The 23225-nt window shown below is 39.7% G+C and overlaps 1 protein-coding gene across 1 annotated transcript in view; it reads right to left on the bottom strand.

Annotated features, from left to right (window-relative positions):
• Positions 1-1769: 1769 nt before the first annotated feature.
• Positions 1770-23225, bottom strand: part of bsg (basigin) — a 30517-nt gene continuing 9061 nt past the window's right edge. The window contains exons 2-8 of the mRNA XM_055658902.1: positions 19625-19802; positions 16039-16127; positions 13595-13731; positions 11565-11838; positions 7681-7705; positions 7511-7593; positions 1770-3387 (exon numbers count right to left, since the gene is read on the bottom strand). Of these exons, the coding sequence (XP_055514877.1) occupies positions 7533-7593; positions 7681-7705; positions 11565-11838; positions 13595-13731; positions 16039-16127; positions 19625-19802 (764 nt within the window). The 3' untranslated portion in view covers positions 1770-3387; positions 7511-7532. The remainder of the gene's footprint in view (positions 3388-7510; positions 7594-7680; positions 7706-11564; positions 11839-13594; positions 13732-16038; positions 16128-19624; positions 19803-23225) is intronic.

Below are 23225 nucleotides of genomic sequence, written 5' to 3' on the forward strand. Positions count from 1 at the left end.
TACTTCCAGCCTTCCTGATGCTCTGCACCATTAAGACAGACTGGGCACTATTCATCTCTGCAGGTTGAGGTGATCATAAGCAGCGCAGTTGCCATACCCAGCTGTGAATGCATCCCATCAAAATATGTTCCATTGCATAGAGGTTCAAGAGAATCCTCGAGGACATGCTGAATCTCGTCAAGACATCTAAGTAAATACACCGATGCACTTTCGGCATCACTGCTCCATTGTAAAGGAATCAGGTTAGGTCTCTGGCGATATGGATGCCTAGGAATTTGAAGCTAACACCTCAATTGAAAAGGACAAGGCTGTGTTCACCACCCCTCTTCACCCCAACACTGCCTTCTTACACCAACTCTTTGATCTTGGTGCTGATGGCTAGGTTGTAGTTTGGACAACATTGCACAAGTTCTCAATATCAAGCCTCTCATTGCTCATAGAACACCTCCCTGAACTAATGCTCCTGACTTTTTAAATACTGGTTGTGTGGCAACGACAGACTATTTTTTTTGCTGACGACCATGATGAAAGTGCCTGATGGATCTGCTGAATATTTGGTATTCCATTTTAGTGCCACATATGATAATGGGCACTACCAATGTGAAGACCTCGTTTTCAAAGACATTACCGTCAGTGGTTATTGCCCCCTAGTTTATGATAGACACATAGCATGTAGCAATCAGGATTCATTCAATCAGTCTGTTCATTTATTCATCGGTTGATGCAGATTCCACCTGCCAGATGCACATCTTTCAGGACTTGGCCAACTTGGTTGGTGATGCTACTGCCAAATTATTCTTGGTGGCAGATGTTAATGCCTGCCACCTAAAATAAATTATGTGCCCTCACTACTTCTTCCAAGCCTTGCTGAACATGAAGGAACAATGATTTTGAGGGTGGCATTGTGGCACAGTGGTAGAGTTGCTGCCTTACAGCACCGGAGACCTGGGTCTGATCCAGATCTGTTGTCTGTACAGAGTTTGCACATTCTCCCTGTGACCATGTGGATTTTCTCCAGGTGATCCAGTTTCCTCCCACATTCCAAAGATGTGCAGGTTCGTAGATTAATTGACTTCAGTAAAAAGTGTATATTGTCCCAAGTGTGCAGTATAGTGTTAGTGTACGGGGATCATCGGTCAGCAGACCCAGTGGGCTGAATGACCTGTTAAAACACTGGAGGGGAACAGTAATAAGAATGGCAAAAAGGCCCTTCGGCCCAACTCATCCACGCCAACCAAAGTGTCCCACCTAAATTATTCCCAATTTGCCCAGATCCCTCTAAATTTCCCTATTATTGTATCTGTCCAAATGTCTTTTAAATGCTGTTCCTGCCTCAACTACCTAATCTGGCAGCTAATTCCATATACCCAGCATCCTACCCTCTGAGTGAAAAGGTTTCTCCTCAGGTTCCCATTAAATCTTTCCCCTCTCACTTTATGCCAAAGTCCTCTGGTCCTTGATTCCCCATCCTGGGTAAAAGACTGACACAACGCGAAATAATGCACAATTTACAGGTTTACAATTTACAAAGAATTTTAATGATGTAACTTCTGACGGGCATTGCATACTGTTGAGGCAGGGTGGTAAAATGAATTTGAAAAATTAATCTAATTAAAATTTAAGGAATTATTCTTCAGCAATAAAGATTTAGTAGGAAAAAAAGATAGTACAATTAATAGTATAATGGCCAAATACTACAAACTCATTAAAAAACCCACACATTTTCAAATCACTTACATTTCCATTAATTTTGAACTGAGGACTTCACCAACAGCAAAAGCAATTTTATTGTTTTCCCAAAAATTACAGAACATAACATTTACATGCAGTGTGTCCAAGGCCAACATATTTCAAGCTCTGATGAGCTGATCCTGCAGGGGAACATTTAAGGTTATAACAGGTAGACACCACAAACAACAAAAAAACACCATTGGGCCCTTTCTTTCCTGGACAAAGAGGCAGCAAATATATTGGCAAATTAAACTCCAACAACAATGGCACTAACAGTACAGTAGTAATACACTGTGCTATAAATATATTCACCTGCAGCAAACTTGAAATTGCTGCCCACCAAGCAAGAAAATACAATTAAAGACCACAGTTCATGCGCAATCTTATCAGTAATACTGAGAAGTAGAAAAATATTGATGTGAATAATGGAGCATGAGCAAACTTAAGTATGCTTAACATTTTAAAACCCTCATTACAGCATGAATTGTCAACAGAAAATCCAGTTAGTGAAAGCTTGCAAGTCTGGGAATCCCAGTCATTGTTTGAACAAAATCAAATTAGATGGCTCTAGCAGATTAGATTCAGGCCAACTCTTGGTGTAATCCGATTCTTTGAACCAAAGTGGCAGCAATCTAGATTTTATTTCTTTTTTAGAGCTGTATAAACAATAGTTTTCTCAAATTACCGACAAGGGCACTAAAATATTGACCAACAGGTTCCACTGAACATACACTTACAGCACAGTATAAAATTGGTATTCGACCGCTTTGTCATTAAACCTCAAAGTATATTTGTGAATTGCTGCCCTCATTGAGTAGGATCCCAAGTATAAAATTATACAGGTGGCATGAAATCAGCAACTGAACAACACCAGAAAAAAAAAATATTGTATTAATTTTAACTAGCATTCTATCTGACCACCAGAAAATGGCAGTTTCATCTTATTTCCATGATACCCATTAAAATGTAAATTGGATAGACTCGGGTTTTATCCCATCACTTTCCAATGAGCTCAACATGGAAGCTAACAAAATACCGCCTCCCTTCTCTATTCCACACATCCAAACATTGAATTTAACCATACACTGTACAAATCACCACTTTCTTGGGTACACAACAACCAAGTCTATAACACTACCCTCACATTATGTACGTCAAAAGCCAATTTGTAAATTTAAACATGCAAGATTAAAAATATGAGAGAAATTAGACTGCATCATTACTGTTGACCTACATGTGATAAATTAAGAGTGAAATATTTGTATTTACAAATTCCAACCACAATAATTATGCTAATCTGTAAATAAAGCAAGGTGATAAATATTAAATTACCGCTTATGTTTGACAGAACACACCGGTTTCAATCTAATAGTTAAGAAAAAGCAAATTGTTTACCAAGAACATTTTAGTCCAGTTTATACAGGCAAGATTGGCCAGAAACTTTACAGGTTCCTTTAACTGAGTGACTGCTGGTGCTAATGACATTACACTGTTGTTGAAAGGCACCAGCAATTAAATTATTGTTTTTTTTGTAGATCCAATTGCTTTAGGATCTGTGAATAGATCAAATACTTGAATCATGTTGAAGGTGACATTCTCTATGCCAACGGGAAACCCCATCCATTTTGCAGTCTTGCTTAAAGTTGTGTAGGTCTCCTAGGGAGAGAAAGTGATCTTGACTAAATAAATGTGATCAAGAAAAATGAAAAAGTAAATGGATAGCAAGCTTTGGTGACATGAAGAGTCATAGATCTCCAGTTCTGCACAATAATGTTCAAAAGACTGTCACTCAAACAAATTTATTAGCAACCCAAATCCCAACATATAAGTTTGAATGTTGTTCCAACAGTTCTCAATTCCTGCATGGTGATATAATTGCATTTACAATGAGCTTTAATTCTGAATATCAGGTTATATGAATGAGCAGAATTACTCTCCATTAGTCCATCATTGTTTCATTGTTCTGCCACCTCAGGGCACAATTATAATGTCCCCCATTTCTGAATGCAGGGGACCCAACATTTGTCTTCACTGACCTCTCTACAGAAGCCGCTTCAGTTTTTTTTTTATTGCTCCACGCTAAATCACTCAATCTTCACCTTCCTTTCCTCATACAAACTTTTTGTCTATGCAAATGCTCCTTGGGCAAGCTGTTTTTTTCTGGCAATTGTATGCCTTCTCTGCATCTAACATTATCTCATTTTCTTTGTGACCTGGGGTTAGCATTCCTGATTATTTGGTTATTTAAAATTCTTTCAAAAGTACCCATCATCAATTTATGGTCAATCCATTTTGTATTGTCTTAATTTATCGTGGTCATCTCAAGCCCCATGCCAGCCACTTTACCATCATTCTTCCGTTTGAGACCACACATGGGGCTTTGTTAAACTCTTTCACGTTCGGCTATCGACCGGATTGATTGAAAGATACAGCATGGAAAATGGCTCTTCGGCCCTTGAGTACATGCTGCCTAATCATCTATTAGCACTTGTTCTTTGCTATCCCACTCTTGCATCGACTCCCATGGGGCAATTTTACAGAGGCCAATTAACCTGTAAACCCATATACCTTTGGGATGTGGAGGAAAATGGGGTTCCCAGAGGAAACCCACACAGCCACACGTAGAATGTGCAAACTCTACACAAACAACCAAGGTCACGATCAAACCAGGAACTCTGGCACTGAAGCAGCAGCTCCAGCCAGCTGCACCAGTGCCTTTGCTGTTAAGAATACTTTGCATTACATTTTACAATTATTGCTGCTCATTTTTCATATAGCGTTTTTCATATAGCGAGCTCCTGGAGCGGGGCCTGACATCACCGCCCCGCGCGGCTTGGAATGGCCGCGGGACTCTGCGAGCGCACGCCGGGTGCTCTAACATCAAGAACCCGGTGTGCGACCTCGCACCACCCGGCGTGGCTTTAATGGCCGCGGGACAATCGCCATCGCCAGCCGGGGGCTTTGACTTGTCTTTGACATCGGGGGGAGTGCAGGGGAGAGATAAGTTGTTTTGGCCTTCCATCACAGCGATGTGATGGATGTTTATGTAAATTATGTTGCGTCTTGGGTCTATTTGTTTGTAAGGTATGGCTGCAGAAACGGCATTTCGTTTGGACCTCAAGGGGTCCAAATGACAATTAAATTGAATCTTGATCTTGAATCTTGCTGATACCTTCCTTACCTTTCATTTGAACTTCCTGTAATCAACCTAATTATCTATATTACTAAAAGTCTGTTCTTGACCGCTTTTGGCCATCTGTGCTGCGATTTCCGAGAGAACGCCGCCACCTACGGCCGTCATTTTTGGCCACCTTGCTCAGAGCCCCCCTCCGCCGCATGTGTGCCGAGGATTTTTCCCGTTGATTAAAAATGACAGAGATATTAATGTTTTTTACAAAGTTCCCCATTCTCCCTGCTGCCCCCGCTGGCGGCAGGGGGGAGGGACTATAAAACCAGGAAGTGGTGTGCCACACAGTCTCTTCAAGATGGAGGAAGGCAGAGGGTCACGTTTCTCTGAGCTGTGAATAACACTGAACTCATGTCTACTCAAATGTAAATGCCCTTAGTGATTCTAAAATGCTTGCAGAATGTGTCTATTGGTTCTAAAGCTTTTAGTGGTTCTAAAATGCTTGCAGAATGTGTCTATTGGTTCTAAAGCTTGCAAAAAATCTCTATTGGTTCTAAGCTTGCAAAAATGTCTCTTTGGTTCTAAAGCTGGCAAAAATATGTCTATATTGGTTCTAAAGCTGGCAAAAATATGTCTATTGGTTCTAAGCTGGCAAAAATATGTCTCTATAGGTTCTAAGCTGGCAAAAATATGTCTCTATAGGTTCTAAGCTGGCAAAAATATGTCTCTATAGGTTCTAAGCTGGCAAAAAAATGTCTATTGGTTCTGAAGCTTGCAAAAAAAGACTATTGGTTCTAAAGCTTGCAAAAAAAAAAAAAAGACTATTGGTTCTAAAGCTTGCAAAAAAAAGTCTATTGGTTCTAAAGCTTGCAAAAAAAAAAAAAGACTATTGGTTTTAAAGCTTGCAAAAAATGTCTATTGGTTCTAAAGCTTGCAAAGAAAATGTCTATTGGTTCTAAATGGTGGCATGAAGTTGAAAGGCACTACTTACTGCAAATAGTGGCTTGGGAGCTTTGGCTTGAAGTTGAAAGGCACTATTACTGCAAATGGTGGCTTGGTTGCTTTGGCTTGAAGTTGAAAGGCACTACTTACTGCAAATGGTGGCTTGGGTGCTTTGGCTTGAAGTTAAAAGGCACTACTGTAAATGCACTTACTTCCTGTTTGCACTGTATATTGATTTTAGATAAAACGCTACCACTTACGGCTGTGATTTTTGGCCATCTTACTCAGTCCCCCTCCGCTGAGCAGGTGCAGAGAATTCTTCCCATCAATGAAAAATAAAAGTGTTATTAGTTTTAAAGTTCAGTCTCTGCAAGATGGAGGAGGGAGAGGTCACGACTCGCTGTCTTTAGTGGCTTTGCACCCTACTTCAAATGGTATGAAACTGCACTTGAAGTTGGTGGCCTTGCACCCTGCTAGAAGTGGTAAGAAACTGCACTTGAATTTGGTGGCCTTATACCCTGCTTGAAATAGAATTTCAAGGATTAGCTGCGAGTCAACTACCAGCCCACCAGCCGTGAGTGAGTTGCCAGCACAACAGGCTTGATTGACTGAGATGCCAGCCCAAGAATCCATTTGGCACACAATTTGCATACTAGCCCTCTGGAAACCAGTCCCTTCAGCCCACAACACCCATACTAGCGCTCCATACTAACACCCAGAAAGCCCCCCCCCAACTGGCCACCAATATTAGAATTGGTGGAGAGATGGAATATTGTGTTGGATGACCATCCCTCCTGTGTGATGCTGGGACCCAACGGGTCCCACTTAGTCTAGTCTATCATATAATTATCCATCATGTAATCACCTAACATCCATCATATACTTATTTCAGTTCTATTTTACATCCAAGGAACTTCAGCTTCAATACTTCATGGAGTGTTCTCAGAATGCATCTAAAACTCCAACTGAAAGTCTTTTGAACCCTTTTTGTATAAATGTTTGATTCAAGGCCTTTTGGTTCAGAATAATGGAACCAAGTGCATATTAGACAATGCCCTGCTTTGTTTCGAAAACATACCAATAAACACTCTGTAGCATCAGTTGCCCATTTATGATGACATTGCAGGCAAATGCTAAAGACCATGTGTTCAAGAAAGGAACTGCAGATGCTGGAAGATCGAAGGTACACAAAAATGCTGGAGAAACTCAGCGGGTGCAGCAGCATCTATGGAGCGAAGGAAATAGGTGACGTTTCGGGCCAAAACCCTTCTTCAGACTGCTAAAGACCATGTTGTGCAAACAGCTATACCTCTTGTTCGACAGTGACCAAGCAAGATCACCAAGAATATTATGGTTGTTCGCATTGCTTTTCTGTGGGACGTCATTGTGCACAAATAGGTCGCCATCTTGCCTATTATAATGCAATTTGCTTGCCTTATCTGAAGTTCAAAAGTAGCCCATTAACAGTAAATTTATCTTAAGCAGTTAAAAATCTTTGTCATATTAACAGAAAGAAAGCTTACATTCTCTTTAAAATAATTCATGAATGCCTACATCAAAAGTGACAGTTCTGATGTTGAGCCATTTTAGAAGAGGAATAGATCACCAAGATTAGGCAATGATAGGGAACATGAAACTGAACTTTGTGAAATAGAAAATTAGCTTCAAATGATGGGGATGAATGTTGCCATTCATGGACGATTTACTGACCTGTCGTGAAGGACGAATCAAATCAGTTGGAGTTTCGCTGCCTGATATTTTGATCCTTATGATTTGTGGATGAATTACTTTTCCTGTACAAGAAATGAAGAATTCGTTAAAGACTGCCAACTATGACTAAATTCAAAAACATCTTAGATATCGAAGTTAGGTAAACTTACAAAGGAGCAGATCCTTGTTCATCATCTGTTCAGCATCAAATTCACATGCAAAAACAAAATAAGGTTTAGTATAGGCGCAAAGATATTTAATACATTTACTTTTGGCATTTAACTTTTCAAAACGTGTTTGGTAATGTCCGTAAAAACGAGCTTCTCTATAAGCAGGGAGATTTGAGTCAAGGTGAAGTCACGTGATAACAAAGTGGGAGACTTTTACAACCTCTTTGGTGTTACAGTACAGATATTGAATTATTAATGTTTAAATATGAAACACTGGCATAAAAATGCCAATAAGATTCCGTCCCAGTCCTACACATACTCATTCATCCTTATTTTTGAATTCTAGTCGTGTGAAAAATGCAATTCTTAGCATGATTCCTATCATTCTGCAGGTCATATTTCCAAACTTCAAAAACCAAACACTGCATCTTTACCTAATAAAATATTGTTTGTAAAGTTTTGAATTCATACCAGCATTTTTATTGGAGCTCCCAAACCTATTATTACAAGTCTGAAAGCAGAAAAGCATCACTTTCTTGTTTCTAAATTTAACACTAAAATAAGTAGATGTCTTATCGACACAAGGAGCTGCAGATGAGCAGTTTGTACATAAGGCACACTGTTTAGCCTTGTTCTCCTTAAATTAAATCTACTTAGGCACAAGGCTTTGACAATATCCATTGATTTTTTTTAAAGCCTAAAATACAATTTAAAGACCATTTTTACAACCAATTTCATAGTTAGAATTTTGTTGGGAAGCATGCACAAGAAGGTACTTTCAACATAGACCCAGTACACATAAATGAGCCTTTATGTTATTTAAATTTTAAAAAACAAGCATGACTGCCCAAAACAGACTCGTTAAACAAAAACCTAAGCCTGAAGATTCTTCGGCATACAATTAATTACTTTTTATAGCTAACAAAAATATTCTATTAACAATTTAACTCAAACAAATAGTTTTGCCAATTTGAACCCGTTGTATTCATAACTCATTGGTCGCTCTTGGCAAAGTTCATAAAGATAGCAAGTCAGATGGTGATGAGACGACGACCCTGCAATTTCTAACTGAACATTTACAGAACTAAGGAAAAACCAAGGGAGGGAAATTAAATGGGTAATTCTACTGTAGTACAAGAAGGTACAGAGGCTTCCCTCCGTGTTACATCATTGCATGTTTGAATCATTAACCTTTCCTGCCAAGGCTGGAAACAGAAGTGATAAGATTACCACCCGGCTTTTCCACTTTCAACAATTTCTGATCTTCGGGTAATTTTCTTTGTACAACTATGTTACTGGAGTTATTGTTGTTGCCCAAACCAATCAGTTATTTCAATCATAGAGAAATAAACCAAATTACACTAAATATATTGACATAAATTCTGAAAGCAAATTAGAGCTGCATTATCATAAAATTTACAGGATGATCACATTTCAATAAACATTTATCATCTGTGGGGAGTGCACTTTATACAATTAACAGTGACTTGTTGAAAGATGGGAAATGCTGCATTCCATAGACGTACAGGTTTGTAGGTTAGCTGGCTTGGTATAAGTGTAAATTGGCCCTAGTAAAAAGGTACTTATGTTTGACATTGCACCTTTTCAACATAGTTCACATCAAGAGTGGCTATAGTAAATGACTTTACAACCTTCATGCATAAATGATGGAAAAGGGCCAGTTCAACCAGCAAGTTATTCGATGTACAGTAAACTAATGCTAAACCCATGTATAGCAACAACTGTGCAAAGACGGCAATAACCTGAATTCTGCGCAACCCATCCATTAGAGTATGTTACTTGTGACAACATGCATGTTATTCTACATTACCGCAGGATATGAACCAACAGTAAACGAGTAAGAAAACATTTTACTTGAATTCTTCACAAAATTCCTTAACAGCTACACTAGTCACACCAGGTACTCAAACAGCCTGGTGATGGAATTGATCTTTGCCAATACCAGGAGGCTCAACAGAAACTAACAATCTGCTTTACACTATGCATCATTTTTTCTTCCTCTGAAATGAATGGAAACTCAGATGTCCTGCTTAATCTGAGCCATCATGTCTAATTTTAACCCTCCTCGTTTACTCTACAATGCCATAGATTGCCTCGTTGACACGATGATCAATATCACAAAGTAAATTGGTAAGCATATTCCTGCAACTCTGGCCACATGGTCTTTAGTTTAGTTCAGAGATACAGTGCAGAAACAGGTCCCTCGGCCCAATCAGGCCCACACCGACCAGCAATCCCTGCACATTAACACTACCCTACAAAAACTAGGGACAATTTTTACATTTACCAAGCCAATTCACCTATATACCTGTACGTCTTTGGAATGTGGAAAGAAACCCAAGAAAACACACGCAGTCACGGGGAGAGTGTATAAACCCCGTACAGACAGCACCCGTAGTTGGGATCAAACCCGGGTCTCTGGCACTGCAAGGCAGCAACTCTACCATTGCGCCACTATGCCGCCCATCTTTGTTTCCTTGTAAATACCAGAATGGCCTTGAGCACAGCACAGAAGTTAATCAAGTGCCCTTACTGATAATTTGATGTAGAACTCACTCTTTGGTCTGTAGATAAGCAGGTTACAAAACAATGTTACATCCAATTTTATTCAATTTTAAAATTACTGCAAGGGTGATTTTGCTATTTACGAGAAACACGATCCTTCACACTTGCTGGCTACTTTCAACTTTCTTGAATTTCACTCTTTCAGATTATCAGTTACTGGTTTTATTTCAAATCTACTGCTGACAAAAATCCCAATATAATGAGCTCAAACAGTTAAGAAAATGCTAGAATCCAACAAAATAAAACTGGATTGTGTTGACTCAAAATTAGCGACACTGCACCAACATACACATAAAGACTTCTGTTTCTGTTCAGACATGATCAAGCAAGATCCAAAAAAAACGATGCATGTATCACGATTTTCATTGCTGAAGTTTATATAGAGGATTACAAGTTCAAAATATTGCAAGTTCAAAACATTGATAAGATTTGCTGATTTATGTCATGACTCTACTTCAGTTAGTTGCAAAAACACCACTCTTAAGTTCCTATCTTAAAAAATTCCCCTCTCAAACTTTGAGTTTCTATAAGCTAAAATAAGGCTCTTTGACCAAGTCTGCTGCAATCTGAAATAATAACATTATGCTGGAAATACTCAGCAGGACAAGTATCCCGCGTGGAGAGGAAAACAGTTAACATTTCATCGGCAAAGTCCTTTTTAAATTAAAACCATTAATTGGCTAAAACGTTAATGGTTTATTGTTTGAGACTTGGCAAATCAACTGGGCAAACATTTCCAAGATTTTCTGGTAGATTAGAGATTTATATCATCGGTATTTTTCTTTGGTCATTAATCTAATTTATGCTTGTAGCATCCAGAGCTGTTTGACGACTAAGGGCGCAATGCAAAAAAAGGTGCGATTATTTTCCCTTTTACATACTAATATGGCAATCATTTGTGCAGATTCTCTCAACTAACCACCCCAATGTCAGAGGAATCTGATCTTCAATATTTCAATTATTTTAGTTGGTTAAAAAAGGCACATCATGCCCAGCATTAAGAACTGTCAAGTCTCCATTTTGCTGGTTGAGTGATTGGAAATACATTCAATGCATTCACCTTGCACTGAATGGTTTACAATAACATTCAGTCAGAAATACCACTGGTAAAGAACGTCAAAAATATTGAGTTAATTGAAGGATGTCCTGAAAATGTTGGTTCTTCAGTAGATTCTCAGTATCAGTTTGGAATTTGCCAGTGTGATTCCCTGGGTCAGTTCTAATTATGAAAAGGATATACCAATATTCTTGAACCATTATGCAAACATAAACATAAAAGAACAAAGTTATTAACTTACCATCTGAAATTTCATCAGGCTTTCTCCTTTTCTCATAAATGAAGATAATTGCGACAAGCACAATCACCTCAGCAACAATTCCCAAGAAAGGCCAAACAGCAGCGTAACGGCCACGAACTCGAAGATGAATCGTCTCAACTCTTGCACCGATTTCATTGGTTGCGTTGCAGAAATATTCTCCTTGGTCTTGCTCAATACCCAGCTGTGAGATGCGCAACTCAGTCTTATTTCCCATGTTCTTGATGTGAAAGTTTTTTGTTCCATTGACAATAAGCTAAAATTGAAATAAGTATTTTAAAATGTTCCAATAAAGAATAAAAGTACTCCAGCTTTCTTGCTTTGTGCAGCTCTGATGAAGGGATTCTAAGCAAAAGGGCAACCAGAGAGAACTCACTTTTGCCTATACAGTGCCCTCCATTACATTTGGGACAAAGACCCATCATTTATTTATTTGCCTCTGTGCTCCACAATTTAAGATTTGTAATAGAAAAGAATCACATGTGGTTAAAGTGCACATTGTCAGATATTAATAAATACACATTTTGGTTTCACCATGTATAAATTACAGCAGTGTTTATACATAGTCCCCCCCATTTCAGGGCACCATAATGTTTGGGGCACATGGCTGCACAGCTGTTGGTAATTGCTCAGGTGTGTTTAAATGCCTCCTTAATGCAGGTATAAGAGAGCTCTCAGCACCTAGTCTTTCCATCACCATTGGAAACTCTTATTGCTGTTTATCAACGAGGACCAAAGATGTGCCAATGAAAGTCAAAGAAGCCATTACGAGAAACAAGAATAAAACTTTTGAGACATCAGCCAAACCTTAGGCTTACCAAAATAAACTGTTTGGAACATCATTATGGAAGAGGGGACTGGCAGGCCAAGGAAGACCTCCACAGCTGATGACAGAATAATTCTCCCAAAAAGAAAAATCCCCAAACATCTGTCCGACATATCAGAAACACTCTTCATGAGTCAGGTGTGGATTTGACAATGACCACTGTCCACAGAAGACTTCATAAACAGAAATACAGAGGCTACACTGCAAGATGCAAACAACTGGTAGGCCGCAAAATTAGGATGCCAGGTTACAGATTACCAAGTACTTAAAAGAGCAACCACAGTTCTGGAAAATGGGTCTTGGGGACAGATGAGACGGACATAAACTTATATAAGAAGAGCAAAGTATGGAGGAGAGAAGGAACTGCCCAATATCCAAAGTATACCACCTCATCTGTGAGACAGTGGCTAGGGTGTTATGACCTGGGCATGTATGGCTGCTGGAGGTACTGGTTCACTTATCTTCATTGATGATACAACTGTTGATGGTAGGAGAATAATGAATTAAAAAATTCATAATGAAACCAAAATATATAAAAATGGCCTTTATTAAAATCTGACAATGTGCACTTTGATCACATGTGATTGTTTCTGTTATTAATCTCAAATTATGGAGTACAGAGGCAAATAAATAATGGGTCTTTATCCCAAACATTATGGAGGGCACTGTAATGCCCAGCAACTCCAACATTTTCCCTTATTGATAGATTTTCTTGTTGATCAAAAACACAGGTTATTTTTAGCAAGAAAAAAGTGACTGGATAAATGGAACAATAGACCACCCCCCCCATTAACTGTTTACTTAAAATTATACTTTGCTTATTACTAAATATTGCTTTTTACCAACCTAAAAATGATCATGTCAGAAAGAAAAAAAAGAACCAATTCGAGTATTAGACTTTGTTATAAAGTGTAACAAAAATAGGCCAAATCATGGTAATCGGACTGTCACCCTTAAAGCTTCTGGAACTAATCAGTGACTGTACTCAACCACATAAAATAAATATTTGAAGAACTAACCAAAATTTTAATTGGCGAGAAACAATGCTGGGTTCCACATCAGAAAGAGTCAAGAGGAAATAACATTTCATCCCAAAAATAAATAAATAAATAAATAAAATCACATGAATGAAGCCAAACCTTTGTCACCCACAATAATTAGTTGGTTGCTTAATGGTGCAAGTTACCTCAATACCAGCTTTGGTCTGCCGGGACCATGACCAGTTCTCAACCGATGGAAAGCCAGTGCTCCGGCATATCAATACCCCATAATCTCCCTCGTTTCCATGTTCAGATTTCTTCTCAGCGTTCACACCAGGTGGAGCTGGTTAAAAAAAAGTCACATTTTCAATCAATCCCTGTTGTTTTCCCTTGACAGACATGTTCTTGGGTAACGTAAATGGGCAGCACAGCAGTAGATTTGTTTCCTAACAGTGCAAGAGACCTGGGTATGGATGCTTGCCTGTAGAGTCTGTATATTTTCCCCATGACCAAATAGGGTTTCTCCAGGATCTCTGGTTTCCTCCCACACTCCAAAGACAAACAGGTTTGTAGGTTAACTTAGTATGGTATAATTGTAAATTGACCCTAGTGTGTGTCAGTGGAGCCTGTTTCCACACTGCATCTCTAAACTAAACTTAAAAGATAAGGGTTGGATTCCTAAGCTGTTTTAAGATATTGTAAGTCAAATTACTTGCTCTTTAACCTCTAGACATAGTTTAGGCTCAATACAAAGCACACCCCTTTATGTCATCTTCCAGCTCTTTATCAAGTAGCCTTGACTACTCATTATGGGCAAGAGTTCACCCACAATTATAAACATTCTCACAAGATTACAATTTTTTTGGCAAAAGTCAAGAATATTTAATTGATGTATGTGAATGGAACAATGAAATACTTATTTGCTCAACATTTATAAAACCAAGAGATTCTTTGATTCTTTGCTGCTGCACTGAGGTTAGCCAGAAGACTCCCATTTGTGCTCATTTTCATCAAGCAGTCTTTAGATCATAATCAGGTACTCGCTATAGAGTGTAGACAAAAGTGCTGGAGAAACTCAGCGGGTGCAGCAGCATCTATGAAGCGAAGGAAATAGGAAATTGCATATTTCCATCGCTCCATCGATGCTGCTGCACACACTGAATTTCTCCAGCACTTTTGTCTACCTTCGATTTTCCAGCATCTGCAGTTCCTTCTTAAACACTCACTATAGAGTACCTAGAGTCTCCTATTGGAAGTTCTTATATAGTAGGCAAATGACAGTAAACCAATGCAAAGAAATAGAACAGAATAGAAATAAAAAATTTTCTATTTTAAACAAAAATACTTCGTCAATACTGTACACTACGTTAAAAGTTTAATGGTAAAGCAAGGAAGCAGGCCTTCGGTCCACCAAGTCCATCGATACACACATTAGTTGTATAGGTGCATCTCCCTGCACATATTAGGGACAATTTTAAGAGGCCCATTAACTTACAAACTCACACATCATTGGGAGGAAACCGGAGAACCCAGAGGAAACCTACGCGGTCAGAAGTAGGTGTAAAGCCAGAGGTCAGGAACGAACCCAGGTCTCCGACACTGCGAGGCAGCAGCTCCACAGTTACGCCACTGTATCGCTCTTATACTTAAGCTTAAAGGCTTTGGAGACATTATTCCAGGCAGGTGCCATAAAAAGCCAACACAATACATAAAGCACGCTGAGTGCATTGCTAGAATAGCATATGTAATTTGAGTGTTTCCGATCAACCAGGGGATCATTCAGTAAACTACATTCTACATTTAATTTACTGGCTTGTCTTGTGGACTTCCTATTCTGTGCTAAGGGCCTGAAATATGACCTAAACAGATAAATGCAATCAATTCCAATTACATGTGTGATCAGACACAGGAACACGATACAACTCATCTAAGATGACATCTAAACCTTGGTATGCTTGCTTGCTGAAAGGTAAATTAACCCGATAGATAGAAATACTGTTTAGCTTAGTTAGAACTAAAGCACTTCTTTAATACCTTTAGTACTTTTGAAATTACCTATACACGCTATACTTTTGAAATAACGTGCTCAAATTTACACATTTGTTTATGCTTACTTTGCGCTATTTTGTATTGCATACTGCTTTTCAGGAACGAAACCCCGTATAAAACGAGAGGTCGCAGGATACAGGAAATGAGGCAGCCAATCTGCACATAGTGATCTCCTGCAGACAATTACCCAGATAATCTGTGCAGATGATGGTAGTTGAGAGAAAAATATTAGCTAGGATGCTGAAAGGAAGTCTTCTGCGCAGAAAATAAACATTCCAACTGACCAAACTAGATTAAAAACATGCTTGGTGTGTGCACCATTAATCTACTGGCATGCAACTAATTTAGTTTACAGCAGGTATTATTCCTTATCCTCTTACTCACTCCCATCTATGCTTTCAGACAAACTGGTGAATTCAACAAGGACAAAGTAAAAATCATCCAACAATCACAAGCAAACAAGTGGTGTTAGAGAGCCATGAAGCAGAGATTATCTTGCCTTTTACTATAACCTCCATTGCTTGCAGAATATTCTTCAATAAATGGAAATGCTTTTATTTAGGCTGCTCAGTTGACATAACATTTTTTTAACACTCCATACCTTTCACAAAGATGGTTTCATTGACAGCAGGCGTTGTGAAGAAATGGCAAGTGTACTCCCCTGAATGTTTTGCATCAACAGCATCTAGTCTGAAAGAATAAACAGTACAGATAAACGTATCACATCTGATGCACAAACCAAATCATTTTTACAAGAAAAATAGTAACGGCATTTCTGAAGCAATTTTGTAACCAACAAGATGCCATTTATACTAGGAAACTACCAAATCTTAAAAATATGGCTACATAGCAAAAAACCTAAAAGACAAGAGACTACAGCCTTTGGGTGATCTAACGCCAGAAATATGCTCTATAATAACTGAGGCAATTTTAATGAAATGTTACTGAGATGAGCAACTACAGAAACTACAGAGCAAATGATTAATAAAATCTTTATGGCTTACAAAGAGTTAACTGTGACGTTAATCACACCATTAAACAATTTATCTTCTTTATTGCTTCCGCTGCTCCACTACCTCCCAATTCTCGCTGCATTGGTTGCTACCAAACCTGCAGCATCCTGGTCTTTGAGTGGATCATAATGTGATTCCTAACAGCTTGTTTCAGTACTGGTAGAAAATAGTTCCCCCGAACTGCTTTTCTAGGGCTCTTTTTAATAATATTATACCCTTGCCTGAGATCGGACAGTTTAATAAGTCTTGGCAGTGGTGGGAGGGTGGTCACCTGGTAGATGTTCAGATTTAGAATCGATCAGGGCAATTTAAAAAACAGCTAGCCCTTTTATTGAGTTTAGGAGCATACACAACCCTTAGTTAAGAATGACTATTTGAACAGTCCCCAAGAACCAGGAGGACCAATTGCAGTCGGGAAACTTGCAAAAAGCTTTTTGAAGGATAGATGGGGAAAATAAACAAGGCAACCATATTGTTTTTTTTGTTGTTAAGAGGCACTTGCCCATAATTTAAAAAAAATAAATTCAGAAGCTTGGATCAAATTTAAACCCCTATTTGTCACTGAGTTAAGGGCCTGTCCCACGAGCATGCGACCTGCATGCAGCAAGCGCGACCTAAAGGGCCGGTCTCACCAGCACGCGCCTGCATGCGGCAAGCGCGACCTAACGTGGTTGCTTGAGCCGTACAGCATGCGGCAAGCATGACCAAACCAGAAGCAGGAGCCGCGCGGAGGTTGAGTGACATGGCGTCGAGGCGGATGCGGGCCGGCAGGCCGTTGCCGCGCGGAATTTTTAAACACGATTAGTTTTTCGGAGCCCCGTGCACAACTCCATACGGCTCCGGCGATCGAAGTGGGACTGGCCCCAGGAGAAGTGAATTAGCTTCTTGCAGGTCTGTACACAAATCTCATATGATGTCAGCGTAGCTATAGCTTTCTGCTACTTATCAAAATGTACTCTGCTGCACACATCAGATAACTTAAAATTATCAGCGATATCATAGCTAGTAATACCGATAATCCCTTTTCCATCTAGGTCAGCCAGTAGTGTTTAATATTGCAAAAACACATCCACCATCACTTTCCACATACAAATCCTCAAGCAGATAATCCCACAGCAAAGCCAACATAGAAATGGGTTTATTACTGATTAATAGCTCCTGCAACTGACAAAACAGGAAGCTGGTGGAATTCTGTGGGAACAGCGGCCATGGCATCCTCAATAATACATGAAGATCAGAAAATATTGAAAAATAGATGATTTACAGGAAGGGAAAATAAATTACGTACTCGCACAGGGATCATTTTATTATATTCAGTTAATGGTGGACTCTAGTTATGGTCATCAAGAAGACTTTTAAATACTAAATTTGTGAGCATAATCCAAGCAAATGTGAGGTGTTGCGCTTTGGGAAGTTAAATGTACAGGCAACGTACAAAATGGCGATGGCGTAACCCTCAACAGCATTGATGTATAGCGGGATCATGGGGTCCAAGTCCACAGTTACCTGAACATGGCAACACACGCAGATAAGAGCAGTAACACAATACAGTATGCTTGCTTTCATAAGAGCCAGGATGTCATGATGCAGATTTACAGGACTTTGGTTTGGCCATATTTGGAATATTGTGTGCAGTTTTGGTTGCCCCATTCGAAGTGGCGGCTTTGGATATAGTGCTGAGGAGATATACTAGAACGATACCTAGATTAAGGGATATTAGCTAGGAGATGTTTGACTGGTTTGGGATTGTTTTCGCTGGAATGCCACAGGTTGCGGAAATAGATATGGTAGACAATCAAAACGTTTCCCCTAGGATAGAAAAAATCAAATACAAGAGGGCACTGCTTTCAGCTTAGTGGGTCAAAGTTTAAATTAGATGTGCGGGGCAAAAAGGGTTGTCCCTGTTTTAACCCTTCAGGTAAAGGTGGCATGCAACTTTAAAATAGTTTTAATTACTATAGTCTTCCTTGTGGTATTGTATATTTATTACCTTTATCAATACAATCTCTCGTTATCATACAAATATTAACGGTCAAGTCGGATACATGCTCTCTTCTTGCTACCCTCCACTCCGATTATTCCAAAATAGTCAGCAAGCATAATTGGTGGACTAACCGTTCCCTTTCTTCTACAAAATAAGAGTTAACTGGGTGCAAAATGTGAAAGTGTGAAATCAAAAAATTGATGTACTGTCAACCCTTGATTTAACAGATCCCTTTAAAACTGATTTTCGGTTATTAGATGGACCCGCTGACACCACCCTGGCCACCTACACAGACCTGTCACACAAGGTGCACAAGCGAGCCTGTCACTCACCAGTCAGATTGGGATGTCTATTGTTGTGGCTCACATTGTAGCCACTGGGGACATTTCCTTCAAGCCGCTGCCACCGACAGGAGGCGTGGGGTCACCGTAATGCCAGCTTCCTTCCCACCTTCTGGTGTTTCTTCCTGTCGGCCGCTGCTTTGTCCTGCTCCCCACTCGACCGCCTCTTCCTGTCACTCAGTCCATTTGGACCATGTCCTGTCCATTTGGACCATGGAATCGCCAACATGCACTCCCTTGGAAGCGGCAGCATTTGAAGGGGAGGGCCCCACAATGACACAGCATGTTCTGTCGGTGGCAGCAGTCTGAAGAAAACACGGTCACCATGGGGCTACAACACGAGCCACATAAATAGTTGTATTCGGACCGTGCGGTGTGTGAAGTGCTCGCTGGCGCAGACCAGCGGCATCAACATCTAGTTTTAAAGTTAAATAACACCAAGTGCTAGAGAAACTGAGCAGACAGAATCAGCCCTATCCATGTACTGCAGCGAGACTGGGCGACCTACTTTATAGAAGTGATAACTTACTCTATTATAACGGACGGCATTCCTCTCCCTCCCCCCACATGGTCTGTTGTAACGAGGGTTTACTGTATAGTCAAAGTGTTGGAGCAGTTACCCGATTTATCTTCATTAGTGATACCAATACTTCACTAAAAATTCTGGTAGGTCGAAAGCTGCACATCTGTAGCAGGAACCAAAGACTGTTCAGAGTATAAATAAGTTGAATAGCAAGAAGAATTAACCAAACCAAATGCTATGAAAATATTTAAAGAAGGATCGTGGAGCCTGACTATAGTACAGCAACTAAATAAAACAAGCAGTCTAGCAGTTGAAAATGAACATACTTGTATTCCATGATTGGCGATGAACTTGAATCCCTCGTTGTTGGGATTTCCACATCATCTTTTTTCCACACATGACCGTCAATACGAGATGGTGGATCTGTCAGGTTGCAGCGTAGAATGGCATCCTTCATATTTTCACCAGGTTCCAAGATTTGTGGATCCTTGACAATTGTCGGGTCTAACGACAAAGAGGAACAAGTATGAGCTTAAATGAAGATAAACTGAATGGAAAGGCATCACGGCCAACACAGGGAACTACAGATGGAATCTCGAGTAATTCTGAGTATTGGAGTAAATCAGTTGGTCATGCAGCACCGATGGAGAGCATGGATAGGTGGTGTTTCAGGTTGGGATCCTCCATCAGAAGGGCTCTGACCCGAAACATCATCCATTTATGTCCTCCGGAGGATGCCTGATCTGCTGAGTTATTCCAGCACTGTGTTTTACACAAAGGCAATACTGCTCTAAATGCAAGCAAGTCATCTATCAAGCTACAGTAGGTAAATGTTACAAAGATGCCCAATTATCAAAAGGTTTAGAGTCCTGTTTACCGTTTCTTGGACCCAATGCCCATACCAAACCACCACTGAAATATTCTGCATTATATAATTCAGCATTATTACACAACCATCAAAATACAAGGGCACCAATGCATCGTCTAAGGCAAGGAAAGATCAAAGGAGGCTTCAACATTCAAAGCTGATAATGTAGAAAATGGCAGCCATTGTACAAATCAGTACAGGAGTCACAATAGTATAACCAAGTACAGAGCTTGGTCAGGAATTATGAAGTATCCAATTCCAGCCTATAACACGAGAAAGCCTTCAGGTGCCATCTTCTGATCATAAAGGTAAAACTAAAAGACCAGTTACAGAGTGTGAGATTGCAACGTGACCAGAAGACAATCTATGTTTTTCTATGTTGTATTGGTGTAAAGATTAATAAGCGAGATGCCTAATATTTATGCTCATGAAGTTAAAATATCTGCTAATACCAATTAAACATAAATGTAAAGCATACATTCCGCAGCAGTTTTCTAAATTGTCATTTCACATCAGATACAAACAGCTTTACAGCCGATCTACATGGTAAGTAAAATAACTTAAAATCCAACATTTTGGAAAGCAATCTCACAACCGTGTAAGAAGTCACAGGACAAGGAGTAAACGGGTTGGAGTAACCTTAATCGTACGAAGGGGGTCTTTTGGAGGGGTGAAACAAAAGGGCAGAAAAATGCATACCAGATGCTTAAACTAAGCGACTGGTAAACATCTGACTGGGCTTGTCTACCACCACTCACGTTCAATGACAATTACTGTTGCCTGAGAACATATCCACTTGACTTGTGGGATCATTTTTAAATCATTGCGGTAGGGATCATTACTGGCTCTGCATTCATATCTGCCTGTGTCTTCGATGTTTAGATTCATGATGCTGATGGTGCTCTTGGCATCAAGGTCATAGATGAAGTTGATGTTGACCCGCTGTTGTCGTGCACCATCATAGAGCTGTGACATGACTTCAGTGTCATTTCCCTCTACAGCCCACCACTGAATTTCAGGAGTGGGCTTTCCAATTGCCTCACAGTGCAATTCTATACTGTCTTCAATTAGCTTCACATCAGACAGCGGTGCCTTTATAAAACCAGCTGCAATAAAACAAATCATTTGCGACAAAAAAGAAAACTGAACAAATTAAAGTTTAGGAGTAAAGAAAATTCTTATACTTTAGTGTGAACACATCCTGTTCACAGTTCAGACTCGTCAACAAAAGAGCCTGGCAACACAAAATTACCAACTTTAAAAAAAAAATACCATCAGTGTGTAGCTTTGAAAGCTCAGAAATGTGCAAAGCATGCGTTGGACTTAGGCCCCACAAAATACTGCAATGTCAACAATAGACTTTTGACACAAATTAAGTTAAAAAAATATATTGAGCTTTCATTTGTGCCATACTCTATCCAGGAACTCAGTAATCATACAACCACACAGATTCAGTAATACAGATAGAAAATCTCACAATCCATTAAACGCTTATGATTGTTATAAACCCGTTACAGCAATGAAATAACACCAAAATACATATGGTTAAATGTTAATAAGAGGCTTGGAAAAATCTTTAATGCAATGCAACCATTTAAGACTTTTTGCAGATTCAAGCCACATCCAATAAACAAGTCACTATTTTAAAAGTAATTTTCAGTAGCCAAGAATGTTCGGAATTATCCCATTTTTGAAGTACAGTTACTGAAGACATGCCAATTATGAATCAATTCTCAACTTTCAACCCTCGTTGAGAATTGAGCGAGTTACCTATAATTAAATAAACAGTCAATTATAGATCCACAAGGGTCAGTGCCAGACAGCTACTCTTCACCTTGTATATGATTTGGACGGGGGGATTGAAGGCTTTGTGGCAAAGTTTTCGTATGATACGAAAATTGGTGGAGGGGCAGGTAGTGCAGAGGAAGCAGGGACTCTGCAGAAGGGCTTGAACAAGTCGGGAGAGTGGGCAGAGACATGGCAGGTGGAATTTAGCATGGCAAAGTGTGGAGTCATGCATTTTCAAAGTAGGAGGTGTATACAATTGTCTAAATGGGGAGAGAATCCAGAAATCAGAGGTGCAAAGGGGCTGGGCTTGTCTACCACCACTCACGCTCAATGACAATTACTGTTGCCTGAGACCATATCCTTCTGGTGCAGAACTACCAAAAAGTTAATAGGCAATCAGTTGTAAAAAAAATTGTTAAAAAAGCAAACTCAATGCTAGCATTTAATTTAAGAAGGCCTGTATACAAAAACAAGGATATAATGTCGATGCTCTACAAGGTGATGGTATGGTTGCACTTGGAATATTGTGAGCAATTTTGGGCACCATATCTGACTCAGGAGAGGGTCCAGAAGAGGTTCACAAGAATTATCCCAGGAATGAGCAGGTAGCCAATGATGAGCGTTTGTTGGCACTGGGCCTGCACTCGCTGGTGTTTAGAAAACTGTGGGGGGACCTCATTGAAACATACAGAATAGTGAAAGGCTTGGATAGAGTGGATGAGGAGAGGACATTTCCACGAGTGTGAATTGTCTAGGACTAGAGGTCATAGTCTCAGAACTAAAGGATGTTCTTTTAGGAAGGAGATAAGGATAAATGTATTTAGTCAGAGGGCAGTGAATCTGTGCAATTATTTGCCACAGAGGCTAATTCAGTGGATATTTTTTATGGCAGAGATAGATTCATGATTAGAACAAGTGTCAGAGGTTAAGGGGAGGCAGAAGAATGGGGTGAGGAGGGAAAGATAGATTGAATCGCGGAGTAGACTTGATGGGCCAAATGGGCTAATTCTACTCCTATCACTTTCTACTCCTATCACTTATGACCTAAACATTTAATACTATAATTATTACAAATGTTATAAATAGCTTGTAAATCATAGCACTTATGTTATTATTTGTACATAATGACTTCGGTTCCATGCTAAACGTTTTAGTATATAATCTGGCAGTTAATGGGTTAAAATTGATGGTAAGCAGGTCCTGCGGCTGAATCCAAGCACCGCGAACAGGCCGGTTCAAACTCCGTGGCCCGCGGCTGTCGAAGCTGCCAC

Source organism: Leucoraja erinacea, chromosome 29 (assembly GCF_028641065.1).
Source record: "Leucoraja erinacea ecotype New England chromosome 29, Leri_hhj_1, whole genome shotgun sequence".
NCBI lineage: Eukaryota > Metazoa > Chordata > Chondrichthyes > Rajiformes > Rajidae > Leucoraja > Leucoraja erinaceus.